Source organism: Chiloscyllium punctatum, chromosome 9 (assembly GCF_047496795.1).
Source record: "Chiloscyllium punctatum isolate Juve2018m chromosome 9, sChiPun1.3, whole genome shotgun sequence".
Lineage (NCBI taxonomy): Eukaryota > Metazoa > Chordata > Chondrichthyes > Orectolobiformes > Hemiscylliidae > Chiloscyllium > Chiloscyllium punctatum.
The window spans coordinates 67,702,687-67,715,894 of record NC_092747.1 but is presented as its reverse complement, the minus strand read 5'-3'; the positions used below and the strand labels follow the sequence as shown (position 1 = coordinate 67,715,894).

General features: G+C 38.8%; 1 protein-coding gene across 10 annotated transcripts in view; it reads left to right on the top strand.

The window, feature by feature from the left end:
- The window catches only part of picalma (phosphatidylinositol binding clathrin assembly protein a), a 166,303-nt gene that overhangs the window by 138,756 nt on the left and 14,339 nt on the right, over window positions 1–13,208 (top strand). For 9 of the 10 annotated variants that reach the window (XM_072577722.1, XM_072577723.1, XM_072577727.1 and 6 more), the window contains 2 exons: window positions 10,969–11,028; window positions 12,909–13,013. In XM_072577722.1, the coding sequence (XP_072433823.1) occupies window positions 10,969–11,028; window positions 12,909–13,013 (165 nt within the window). Of the gene's footprint in view, window positions 1–2,780; window positions 2,899–10,968; window positions 11,029–12,908; window positions 13,014–13,208 lie in introns of those variants that run through there. The other variant, XM_072577726.1, reaches the window with a different exon arrangement.

Sequence of the window (13,208 nt, the reverse complement as noted above, 5' to 3'; positions counted from 1 at the left end):
ACTTGTTCCTTTTTAAGCTATCCTGTTCACAGTTTACAATGCCAGCAAGTTTCATAATGTTCATAAGCTTTGAAATCCCAACAGTGATTCCTGGGGAGCTTCTTTATGCATCTTCCATGAGCCACTGATCTATTTCCAGTCACTCAGCCAATCTCCTATCCTTGTTCCTTTTATTCCAAGTGCTAAACTTTTCCCACAAGTCCATTGTGTGGCACTGTATCAAATTTCTTGCTAGGTGCTGATAGAACCTTGATCACACTGTCTTGAAAATATACAGGTTGATGTATCATAATAATTGTAACTCCTAAAGCTTAAAAACAGAATGGATCAGTCCTTTACATATCAGATGTTGCACTTTATAGAAACTTCACAATGTTTCAGTTCATGTAAATTTTGCATAAATCAGCACAACATTTGCGCATCACAATCATAGAGCAGCTGGAAGCAAAAACTACATATTATTCATTTTATTTGTTTCCAAAAGCTCTAAACTAACAATGTGATGTCAGCAATAAAAGTCAGTATATTAAAAAACAATCCAATCTTGCAATATGTTCATTGTAATTGTTAGGTACCAGATTTTTTTCAGTTAACTGGCAAGATAAATTAAATAAATAATGTTTCTAAAGTAATACCTCATTATCACTAATTCCCGACTGGTTCAAAGTTTTTATGGTCCTGATTATAGAGGTATTAGTTAAACATAAGTTAACACTTCCTTTCTAATAGGGAAAAAATGAGAGATGAATGTTGTAATTGTCCACGAACCCAGAGAGCATTTAGATTTGGGTTTCTTTTCCACCACCCCACACTCAGCTCTGATCTCCAGCCTCTGCAGTCCTCACTCCTTCCTACTTGGGCTTTTCTGTGACAAGTAATATTTGTGTCACACAAGTGCCAGGCAAAGACCACCTCCAACATTTTGGGCATTCGCAACACTACTATTGCTAAATTAACCCCTTCCCCACCCAAGTCATCAGCATCGTGCTGGGCATCACCACATTCTACCACTGATATATAATGGTGGTAGTGTGTACCACCTCTCAGGTAGGCTGCAGCAACTTGCCGAGGTTCTTCTGACAAAACCTTTTGAAGCCTGGCATTTTAACTACCGAGGAGGACAAGCATGGCATATGCATTGGAACATTGCTACTTGTAGGTTTCACTCTGAGTCAAAGGCTATTCTGACTTGGAACTTTGTCACCAAGTCAAAATCCTGGACTTTCCTTCCCAGCAGCACTGTGGGGTATACCTGTGCCACATGGATGATGGCACTTTGAAAAGCTAGCTCAGCCACAGCTTTTCACAGGCAATTCAGGATTGGTAATGAGCCCAATGTTGCTCCCATCTCGACAGCAAAAAAACAAGTTGTAATAAACATATTGGGAAATCTATTGGTCTTACAATAAAATTAAAAGCTCATGGAAAGTCCATTTTATCTGAAAGCAAAGCGCCCCCTTCATTGTCAAGGTAAAACAGCCTCTCCTTTCTCAAGAAGTGGAATCAATTGGAGATCGAGATTTCTCTTTGCTGTTTTTGCACACAAATATGACTTAAACCAAATTATGTACACATTCTGTAGAAATGTCTGAAGTTTGTTGACATAGGAAGAAGTTGTGTAGACTTGTGTTTTTCTAAAATTGAGCATAGTAATTATTAGTGATTCTTGTTACAAGAAATCTTTCTATGTAATAAATTTACAGATTAAGTTCTATTATGTTTTGTAAATCCTGTTTGGAAATTCAGAAATCTACTTAATATAGTCGTTTTATGTTTGAAAAAGCTTGCTCCCCTTTGGTCAGCTTGAGCAACTTTCCAAAATTGACTTTGAAATCCTGCCAGCTTTTTCATATAGTGATTTCCAAAGAGTCTTGGTACTCGTTGTAGTCAAGACAGTACACCTAAGTAGGAATTAACTGCGAGCTTTTAACACCGAGTCAAAAGCTTATTGGCTTTAACTTTGGAATCAAATGTCTCAACCATTACGGATCATTTTTCTTGGGGGTTGCAAAGTAGATGGATGGGCCAGGTTTCTTGGGGTCTAAATGATTTCATAATGAAATTTCCTACTGATGGAAATTTGAATTTGTATCACTCCTATGTGGTAAGTGGTTCCCTTAAGGTATATCTGTGATAATCCAGGATACCGCTGTTAATCAACCAATTTAGTAGACACTTTATTGAGTGCTTAGATTTTTTCCATTTGGCTTCACTCAACCCTTCAAGCCAATGCCTTAATAGATGGGGCGATGAGCTTATGGTTTTGACTGTTTTAAACTCTTCATCTTTTGCACACTTGAATCCCTTAATAGTAGCTATACCAGCCTTCCCATAAACTGTCTGGAATTGGAAAGGTGGGTTGTGTCCTTTTGAAGAAAGCTAATGGATACCATAGAAAATGACTAAATTATGTAGAAATCTCGCTTTAATTCAACTTTAAAATATAACAATGACGTGTTGTTCTGTCTGTCACATTACAGACCAAGCATACATAAGTGGAGATAGAAATACAATGATGACTGAAAAAAACAGGAGACAGTACATTCAAGGAAAATGTTAATTTTCTGTGGTCACAAAATAGCATATTGTAAATAATCTTAATAAAACTTAAGGTGTTTTTAAAAATGTCAAAAAGAATTTTATTTTGAAAGGAAAAGTTTTTTTTATTGTTGTAAAGCCAGTTGTTGATTTACCCTTCTCGAATAATCAATGTATTGGTCAATTTGCATGAATCCAGTCTAACTAAATATTTGCATGTTGCAATTGTTTCCTTTGGAAAGCGGAATGGCATGCATTTTCCTCAATGCGTAAGTGAAATAAACTATTTTACCATAAAGCTTTTGTTAATCACTAAGTTGAAAGCTAGCTGCAACTGTTATGTTTTTGATCTGCTATAATCTTAATTAGATTAGATTAGATTAGATTAGATTACGTACAGTGTGGAAACAGGCCCTTCGGCCCAACAAGTCCACACCGCCCCGCCGAAGCGCAACCCACCTACATCTACCCCTTACCTAACACTACGGGCAATTTAGCATGGCCAATTCACCTGACCTGCACATCTTTGGACTGTGGGAGGAAACCGGAGCACCCGGTGGAAACCCACGCAGACACGGGGAGAACGTGCAAACTCCACACAGTCAGTCGCCCGAGGCGGGAATTGAACCCGGGTCTCTGGCGCTGTGAGGCAGCAGTACTAACCACTGTGCCACCGTGCCGCCCTAATGTTCCGAATTGTCTAAATTGGAGTAGAGTCATAGAGTTATGCAGCATGGAGACAGACCCTTGCGTCCAATTCATCCACTCTGGCCAGATGCAGGTCGTTCTGCTATAATGCGACAGTTGCGTTCCTCTGCGGCCTCGTGTTATGGAAAACTGCTACAGAAAATCACATATCCGTTCAGTAGAAAGTTTGTTATCCAAATAGCATTCACAATTCGTTAATCGCATTATAGCCACTTCATGACCTGTGCCTTACATTGATCTAGTCCCATTTTCTAGCTTCAGCCCATGTTCCTAAACCCTTCCTATTCATTAGCCATCTAGATGCCTTTTAATTGTAATTGTACTAGCCTCTGTAACCACTTCTGGCCCCATGTACCATACATGCACCACCCTCTGAAAAAGTTGGGTCTCTGGTTCCTTTTTAAATCTTTCCCCTGTCACCCTACCCTGGGAAAAAGACCTAGGCTATTCACCTTCTCCATGCCCCTCATGATTTTGTAAACCTCTATAAGGTCACCCCTCAACTCTGACACTTTTAAGAAAAATAGCCCTAGCCTATTCAGCCTCTCCCTATACCTCAAACCATCCAATTCCAGCAATATCCTTATAAATGTTTTCTAAACCCTTTCAAGTTTCATATCCTCTTTCCTATATCTGGGAGACCAGAATTAAATGCAGTATTCTAAAAGTGGCCTCACCAATGTCCTGTATAGCTGCAACATGACATTCCAACTCATATACCCAATGTACTGACCAGTGAAGGCAAGCTCCACTTCCAAGAAACTATGCACTTGCACCCCTTGGTGTCTTTGTTTGGCAACACTCCCTGGGCAGTTGCCATTAAGTGTATAGGTCTTGCCCTGGTTCGCCTTATGCAACATGGTGGCTCAGTGGTTAGCACTGCTGCCTCACAGCACTACGGTCCCAGGTTCGATTCCAGCCTTGGGCGAATGTCTGCTTGGAGTTTGCACATTCTCCCTGTGTCTGTGTTTCCTCTGGGTGCTCCGGTTTCCTCCCACAGCCCATAGATGTGCAAGTCAGGTGAATTGGCCACGCTAAATTGCCCGTAGTGTTAGGTGCATTAGTCAGAGGGAAATGGGTCTGGGTGGGTTACTCTTCGGAGGGTCGGTGTGGGTCGAAAGGGCCTGTTTCCACACTGTAGGGAATCTAAACACCACATCTTTCTTTAGCCAATTCTTTAGCCAAAGCATAAACTCCATCTGCCACTCCTCTGCCCATATGGGGATCAAGATCCCGTTGTCTTCGCTGTTCACTAAACCAACAATTTTGGTGTCATCTGCAAACCTCCTATATGCACAACCAAATCGTTTATATCAATGGGGGAAAGCAGTGGACCCAACACTGATCCTTGTGGCACACTGCTGGTCACAGGCCTTCAGTCTGAAATCAACCCTCTACCAACACCCTCTTAGGAGACAGTGAGAACTGCAGATGCTGGAGATCAGAGCTGAAAACTACACAGACAATCGCACAAGGCTGGAATCGAACCTGGGTCCCTGGTGCTGCGAGGTAGCAGTGCTAGCCACTGAGCCACTAAGTCACCTAAATTGCTAAAACAAAATTAATTTATGCACTGGTTTTAAACTGTTAATTCTATTTCTACTAACATTGAGAGAGAAAAATGTGGCTAATTACTACAAATCTGTATTAAACTAACATGGTGTTCATGATAAATGTAAACCCTAAACCTCACAGTAATCCTATTTGGTCATTTACATTTAGAGATCTAAAATATAACACTCTAATAGAAGCACCACAATTTAACGATCAGTGGAATAGTCAATGGAGCGGAAGAATCGATGTTTCGGGCAGAAGCCTGAAGAAGGGCTTATGCCCGAAACGTTGATTCTCCTGCAGCTCGGATGCTGCCTGAGCTGCTGCGCTTTTCTAGCAACACCCTCTGTTTCCTACCTTCAAGCACCATCTAGATTTCATGTGGTCTAACCATGCTATTCAGTCGCCATGTGGAACCTTGACGAGTGCCTTGCTAAGCCCATTTGCCGCCTTCAATCTTCTTCGTTATCTTTTTAAAAAAAACTGAACCAAGTCAGTAAGACATAATTTCCTATATGCACAGCCGTGTTGACTATCCCTAATAAGTCCTTGCCTTTGCAAATGCATCTAAATCCTGTCACTCAGAATCCCTTCTAACAACTTGCCCACTACTGATGTCCGATGTAGTTTCCTGGCTTTTCCTTACCAATGGTAACACATTAGCAATCCTCAACCTTTTGATGAAGACATGAAAGCCAATTAAAATCTCTTCAGTGAAGACTCCCATAATACATGAAGCTTTTTACTTGCCTCCTAAAATCAATCTACCTTGTTTTTATCAATTTTTGTGTGACATCATGATTTCTTGCTTACATGTGACGGAACTGCCAAAGAACCTATTATGTATTGATTGCACTTTCTCTAATTTTTCATAAATTGTCTAACAATGAGCATTTATGGTTGTGAAGGAACTTGGTAAAGTGTAGGTAAAATGTGGCTGGTGTAACTAAATATCAACTTTGGGCCAGTTTAAAGAGTAATGTGTTCGCTTTCACTTTTCTTTGTGTTGAGATTTAATGATTTGCATTCCTCGAGTCATGGCTGAGCTATTTTCTTTAGAAATTTTTTTTTTGTTCATTTGCTGACTTAGTGTCTGACTTGCCCAAACTAAATGACTCCGCATAAAGTGAACAACTTTTTGATTCCCTACAGTGTGGAAACAGGCCCTCCGGCCCAACCTGTCCACACCGTCCCTCCGAAGAGTAACCCATTTCCCTCTGACTAATGCACCTAACACTGTGGGCAATTTAGCGTTGCCAATTCACCTGACCTGCACATCTTTGGACTGTGGGAGGAAACCGGAGCACCCAGAGGAAACCCACACAGACACAGGGAGAATGTGCAAACTCCACACTGTCACCCGAGGCTGCAATCGAACCTGGGACCGTAGTGCTGTGAGGCAGCAGTGTTAACCACTGAGCCACCATGACACCCAACTTGTAGCTACTATTATTCTGATTTAATTTTTGTTACTTTTAAAATTTAAATTCACATCATGATTTATGATAGGTTGAGCTAATTCATTATCAGAAAACAATTCTTTTCAGTGTCATTGAGCTTCAGTGGCAGTTCAGTTTCAGCAAGCAAGATTCCTGCCAGTGAGATCAGCTGATTTTGTTGCTAAAATGCAGTACGATTGTGCTATGGTAGTGTCCCTGGATCAGTAATCCAGAGCACCAGACTAATGCACTGAATGTACTGGTTGATTCCTATCCTGGCAGTTGACTGAATGTAAATTAAACTAATTTAAATCCATACCACAATATAGAGCTATTTTTGTGAAGTTGTGATTGGTTGTTCCACCCACCTGGTTCGCCTATTATCCCTTTTGGTGAAGGAAATCTGTCATGCTTACTTGATTTAGACTACCTGTGACTTCAGACCCTCAGCACTGAAGTTGATTCTTAACTACCCTTGAAATAGCCTAGCAAGTCTCACAACTAGTTGACAGTTGGAGTTGAGAAGAAATATTGCTCTTTCTAATCATGCCCACATCTCGGAAAATAAGTTTTTTTAAAAAATGCTCGCCCAGAGATCTACTCTTAAAATTCATAAGTATATAGCATTTTTAATGTGTTAATTTTTTTGGTACTGATTGTTAAAGAAATGAATACTGTGAAAATGACCAAAATGGTGAATATATTTTAATTGAATTCCTTTTTTAAAAAAATATGCCAGTCTAAACTGCATAATATCTTATTTCAGCATATTGTATATGAAAATCTTGCATGATTTTTAGAATTAATTCAAGAAAAAACACAGCTAACAGACTGAGTTAACCTGTTTCCTAGCTGTATTTTTGGATGACTAAATACTTTGATCCATTAAATAAAGTTTTATATTTTATGTATGTGGATCCTGTAGCAAAAAGAGCTAATGTTATGAACCATATTTGTGACACATAAATCTGTTTGATAGCAGCTGAAGGAAAATTTCAGCTATTGATATTGATATAACCAATTTGAGCTTCATTAAAAGCAAAATACTGCAGATGCTGAAGCTCTGAAATGAAAACAAAGTGCTGATATAATTTGGCAGGTCTAGCAGTCTCTGGAGGGAGAAACTAAGTTTACTGAGGTGACTTCTTCAACATTTCTCTTCTGAAGAAGTCATATTGGTTGAGTTTCATTGTTTTCCTCCCAGATAATGTGGCTATTTAGACATTTTAACTAATCCCTATTCAGTTGTAATAATTCAAATTCTGTTTTACTTAACCTGATGGTATAAACGGCTATTTTCGAAACAGGAGAGCATGTGCTTGAATGCTGCATTTTAAAGTGTTAATACTGTATAGTATCTTTGCATGTGTGGACGTTGAATGCAGACAAAATTTGGGTCTCAGTGATGCCCTTGTGGGTGAATAGCCAAATACATTGAAGTAAGGGGGAACTTCCTTTCAATAAAATAATATGTTGTCACTTGTTTTCACGTGCCATAGGATATTTGCATGTTGATTTGAATGAGTGTGAATATTAGGTAATTACCTCTTTAGTGCATTTTTTTTAAGCAAGTTTCTATTTTCAATGCTCCTTCTCCATTATTTTGTTTTTCCCTGGTGCGTCTACTTAACCTTTCTTGCAGAACAGTTGTCACCAGAGGAGCTTTGGTACAGTAGAATCAGAACATAAAATATAGAAGCAGAGGTAGATCATTCAGCTCATCGACTTTGCTCTGTCATTCAGTGAGATCATTACTGATCTGATAAGCCTCAACTCCACTTCCCTGATCATGCCATTATACTTGATTCGTTTTACTGCTGAGAGATCTGTCTATCTTAGCCATGAATATCCTTATTGACCCAGCTACTGTGGTTGAGAAGTCCAATGACTCATGACTCATGACTGCCTGAGAGAACATATTTCTCCTTATCTCTTTCCAAACCGGAGGATTTTGAAACCTAAGATTATGCTCACTGGTCCTAGATTCTCCCACAAGAAGAACAACCTCTCTGCATCTACCCTGCCAAGTCCTCTGTCAATACCACAGCTGTTTTAACATTTTGCCTAGAGCAGCTCTTTTGTATATTTTGTAGGTTTCAGTTTCTTCATTCCAATTTCTATTTGGTTTAGGAAGCAGCCTTGTTGCTTTCTGTTGTGCTATTCCCAAATTGATTTTTCCGAATTAAATTGTTGCCTGAACCAACATTGTCCCTTTAACAAACTTCAGATTGCCATTAACTGCTGAAATAGCTGGAATTGTTTTCCCATACATCGTTTCCATGCTCAAAATTTGATTCGCATTGACTTTATCGAGCTCAATGTCGTAGAGCTTGCCAATAAGATAGATCTTGTAGCACTTGGAACTGTAAGGTTTTCAATGTATATATTGACCAGTTAACATAGACTTTTAGCAGATATTCGAGAACCTGTTGTTAGATTTCTCAATTGTGACGTTGAGGCAAGGTCTGCACTTCAGTGGTCACCTTGAGCATAGGATGAAGTTTATTAAATTACACAAACTTTTGTTGCTGCTATAGATTCAACTATACAGTGTGTGTATCTACATGTCGGAAGTATTTAAGATTTATGAATTCAGTGGTCATTTCTCGTAGACTTGCTTCTCGTAAGAAATGAAGATGTCAGCAAGACCTAGGTGAAGATGGGATCTCATGGCAATGCCATCTCCTTAAGTGTGTGATATCATTTGAAACTGAACTGAATTGCATTAGTTGTTAAATTCATGAATTGATGACACATTTAGACACCACTGGCATATTTAGGTTGCTATGATATAATGATGCGTGTATATCTCTGCCTTGATTATGCAGTGCTACCAATTACGCATGTTATAGATAAGTCTGTCAGGTTGTTGGGTATTCCACAATATACATGGGCCAGATCTGCCAGATATGCTTTCAGGCACTTCATAGTCTTATTTGATGCTGATTTCAGATGAGAGAACTATGAATGAAGGAGTACAAACTTGTTTAATGCAGGGGAGTAAAAAGTGTTAAGAAGAATGCCAGACTTTGCATTCCCCTGAAAACAACCTGTCTAGTCAGTCCAGCTGCCTTGACTGCAAACCAAGGTTGACAGTTGATGGTTCTTGCTGTATCATGCCAATGATGGCCCAGCAACTCAACACTACCTTCTCATTCTGTATACCAAGAGAGGTTCAGCCCTAATGACCAAACTGCTCAAGTCCTAAAGTACACTGTTGCTAAACTCTGTCTGCAGCAGGTGGTGAGGGAAGTAACAAGGGTAAAATATACCTAACCTCATCCTCACTAATCGACTTGCTGCAGATGTATCTGTCCATGATAGTATCAATAGGAGTGACCACAGCACCATCCTTGAGGATACTCTCCATTGTATTTTGCGGCAGTAATGCCATGCAAAAGGGGATAGACTTTGAATAGATAGAACAACTCCAAACTGGGCATTCATGAGCCACTGTGGGCCATCAGTAGTAGAATTGTACTGAACACGTGCACAATCTCCAACCTCATGGCCTGTCACATTCTCCATTCCTCCAATACCATTAAGCCACAAAACAGGACTAGTTGGATGCCAATCAATTAAAGCAGCAGCTGGCAGGCAGGGTCAAGCTATTCCAAAACCAACAGATCAAATCGAAGGTCTTCAGTCCCGCTACATCCAGTTGTGAATGGTGATGGACAATTAAAAATTCAAAGGAGGCTCCACCAAAATCCCCATCCATCAATGAATGGATAGCCCAACCTGGCAGTGCATAAGACAAGGCACTGCATTACACTGAGTGCTGGACTGATAGTTCCTAAATTGATTGTTAGTATATATCTTTGCACATTTCAGGGTGTTTATTTTTGCTTTAAGTTTTATATTATCTTTAGACCTTTTAGTTAACCACAGATTATGGGTCTTCCCATTTGATTTTTTTCTTTTTTGTTGGTAGAGACTGTATCTATTCAATATGTTCTGAAATATTCCCTTCAGTGTTTCTCTTGACCCATCTATATGTCTAATTTGCTAGGTCACTTCAGCTAGTATAGCTTGCTCTGTGGTCAGCCCCACATGTACTGATTAAGGAGCTTTCATGAAAACATAGTGAATTCCTCATCTTGGCTATTTTTCACCATCTGATTTTTTTTTCCCAGTCACTTGAAGAAAACAGATGCATGACCATTGATGTGTATTTCTTACAAGCTCCTTTTCTTTTCTTCTTTAAACTCTGTCATCTCACAGTTGTACAATGAGGAGCCTGTCCACCATTCCCATAAGTGACTTCTTGTCATATCATTTCACATCTCTACCCAAAACTCTTCTATATCCAGGTTTCCTGAATTTGGGTCATCTCTCTCTAATGTGCTAATGATATCACTTAATAGTGCAGCCAGCCCTCGATCTTTTCTGATACCTGTCCTTCCTAAATGTTATGTACTCTTCAATATTTAAGTCACAATTTCTGCCAATTTAACATGTTGGATTTGTCCAAATTTTTTTTTGCTGACCAGATAAGTGATTGCTATTCCAATAATGTATTCTGTATAAGCTGCTTGGATATTTTTGAGACGTGCAAAAATGTTCTACACCAATGCAAGTTCTTGGTTTGCACACTGTTATGTATTGATCAGATAGTTGCATGACTCTTTAAATTTCAAAGCTGTTCGGAGACTTTGTTCTTTTTATCTATAGTAGTAATTAATTATAAATACTGTTTGCTTTTATGAGTTCAAATTATCTTTCTTAGGCTCCCCCCATAATGGCTTACCCAGCGACAACACCAACAGCAGTGATGGGATATGGCATGGTATGTATGTCAAATAAAATGAAAATTTAATTGAATAATTTTATCTTCTATGGGAAAGTTCATGGGAATCTTGCCTGTAACCAATTATTAATGTTTGCATCATGTAGAATTCTTTACTTGATTTCATGTAGCTGAGTTCACCAAGGGAGAGGTTATTACTGTCAGGTACTCCTCTTTATTGTTCCTCCAACTTGGTCATAATGGACAAATAAAATTTCCAAGATTGTTATGTCACCAAAGTATTTCCATTTAATTTTTATACCATTCTAAGTAGTGCAGTACAGTTGGTTCTGCTGTAATGCATGTTTCTTCAACACAAATTTGCTTCAGTGTGATTGAAGGACTTAGACCATAGTTGTAGAATGCGAGCTTTCCTTAACTTTATTGGCTATAAGGTGATTCCGGGTCCATTAGTTTAAAAGACATGGCTTTTGCACGATTTTCTTTACGCAAGATCGCATGAAAACTGACCTATCATGTTCTATCATAACCAACTGTATTCAGCTAAATTATGGCATTTTGATGTGATCTGCTATTCTTAAACTTTATATACAAATATCCCTTCTTTGGTAACATTAGTCATATACCAAAAACTATTGCGTACCAACTTCTGTCAGAGGTAGTTTGAGTTGGCCAAATTAGCATATTAACCAGTAAGTTATATATTATTTGTAGTAAAGTGTTGTGAAACCGTGAGTACTGTATTTGAGAGATTGGAGAATGTATGTATGTATGTATGTATTCATATCTATATCAACTTAGTAATTCAGAAAGGGAATCTTCCACAACTTCGAAAATAAATAAGGCCTCTGTGCTTTGTGTATGTATCATATTAAAGTTGTAAACAATTGAGCCCACTGTTATTCGTTCATTTATGTAAATTGTTTGGATGAAAATATAGGAGGCATAGTTAGTAAATTTTCAGATGACATCAAAATTGATGGAGTAATGTACAGTGAAAGGGGTTATCTAATAGCATAACAGAATCTTGGTTGGCTGGGCTATTGGACCAAGGAATTGCAAATGGAATTTAATTTAGGTAAATTGGAGGTATTGCGTTTTGGTAAGACAAACCAGGGCAGGACTTAGGAGTGTTGTCAAACAGAGAGATCTAGGGATGCAGGTACATTGTTCTTTGAAAATGGCATATTGGGAGACAAGGTGGTGAAGGAAATGTTGGCACACTTGCCTGCATTGGTCAGACCATTGAGTTCAGGAGTTGGGATATCACGTTACGGCTGTACAAGTCATTGGTAAGGCTACATTTGCAGTATAGTGTACAATCCTTGTCACCCTGCTGGTAGTAAGGATGTAATTAAACTGGAAAGGGTGCAACAAAAGATTTACAAGGATGATAGAGACTGGAAGGTTTGGGTTATAAGGAGAAGCTGAATAGGCTGGCGCCTTTTTGTTGAAACTGACAGGTGACCTTAGAGGTTTATAAAATCATGAGAGGAACAGATAAGGTGAATAGTCAAAATTATGTTTTTTTCACAAAACTAGAGTGAATAGATTTAAGGTGAGAGAACAAAGACTTAACAGGGATCTGAAGGGCAACTTTTTCCACATGGTGTATATATGTAATGAGCTGGCAGAGGGAAGTGGTGAAGGTGAGTACAATGTCTTTTAAATAACATTTGAACAGGCAAGGACAGGAAAGATTTAGAGGAAAATGGGCCAAATGCAGACAAATGGGGCACGTTCAGTTTAGGAACCCTGGTTTGCATGGACAAGTTGGGTCAAAGGGTCTTTCTGAGCTCTATAACTCATTGACTCTAATGTATTTTTAAATGCTGTGGCATTTAAGTTTTTTGATTATATCTAGTTGTGGGAGAAAACTGTCTTTGAAATTGTTTCTTGAAACTTTTTTTATTCACTAGCCCCCTGCAATGGGAACTATGCCTATGATGACGCAACAAACAATGATGTACACCCAACCAGCCATGAGACCATCAAACCCTTTCAGTTCTGTACCTGGAGCACAGGTATTTTAGCAATTTCTTTCTAAGTTGTCTAATAATTTGATACATTTGACTGTTCCATTGATCGTTAAATTGTGGTGCTTCTATTAGAGTGTTATATTTTAGATCTCTAAATGTAAATGACCAAATAGGATTACTGTGAGGTTTAGGTTTACATTTATCATGAACACCATGTTAGTTTAATACAGATTTGTAGTA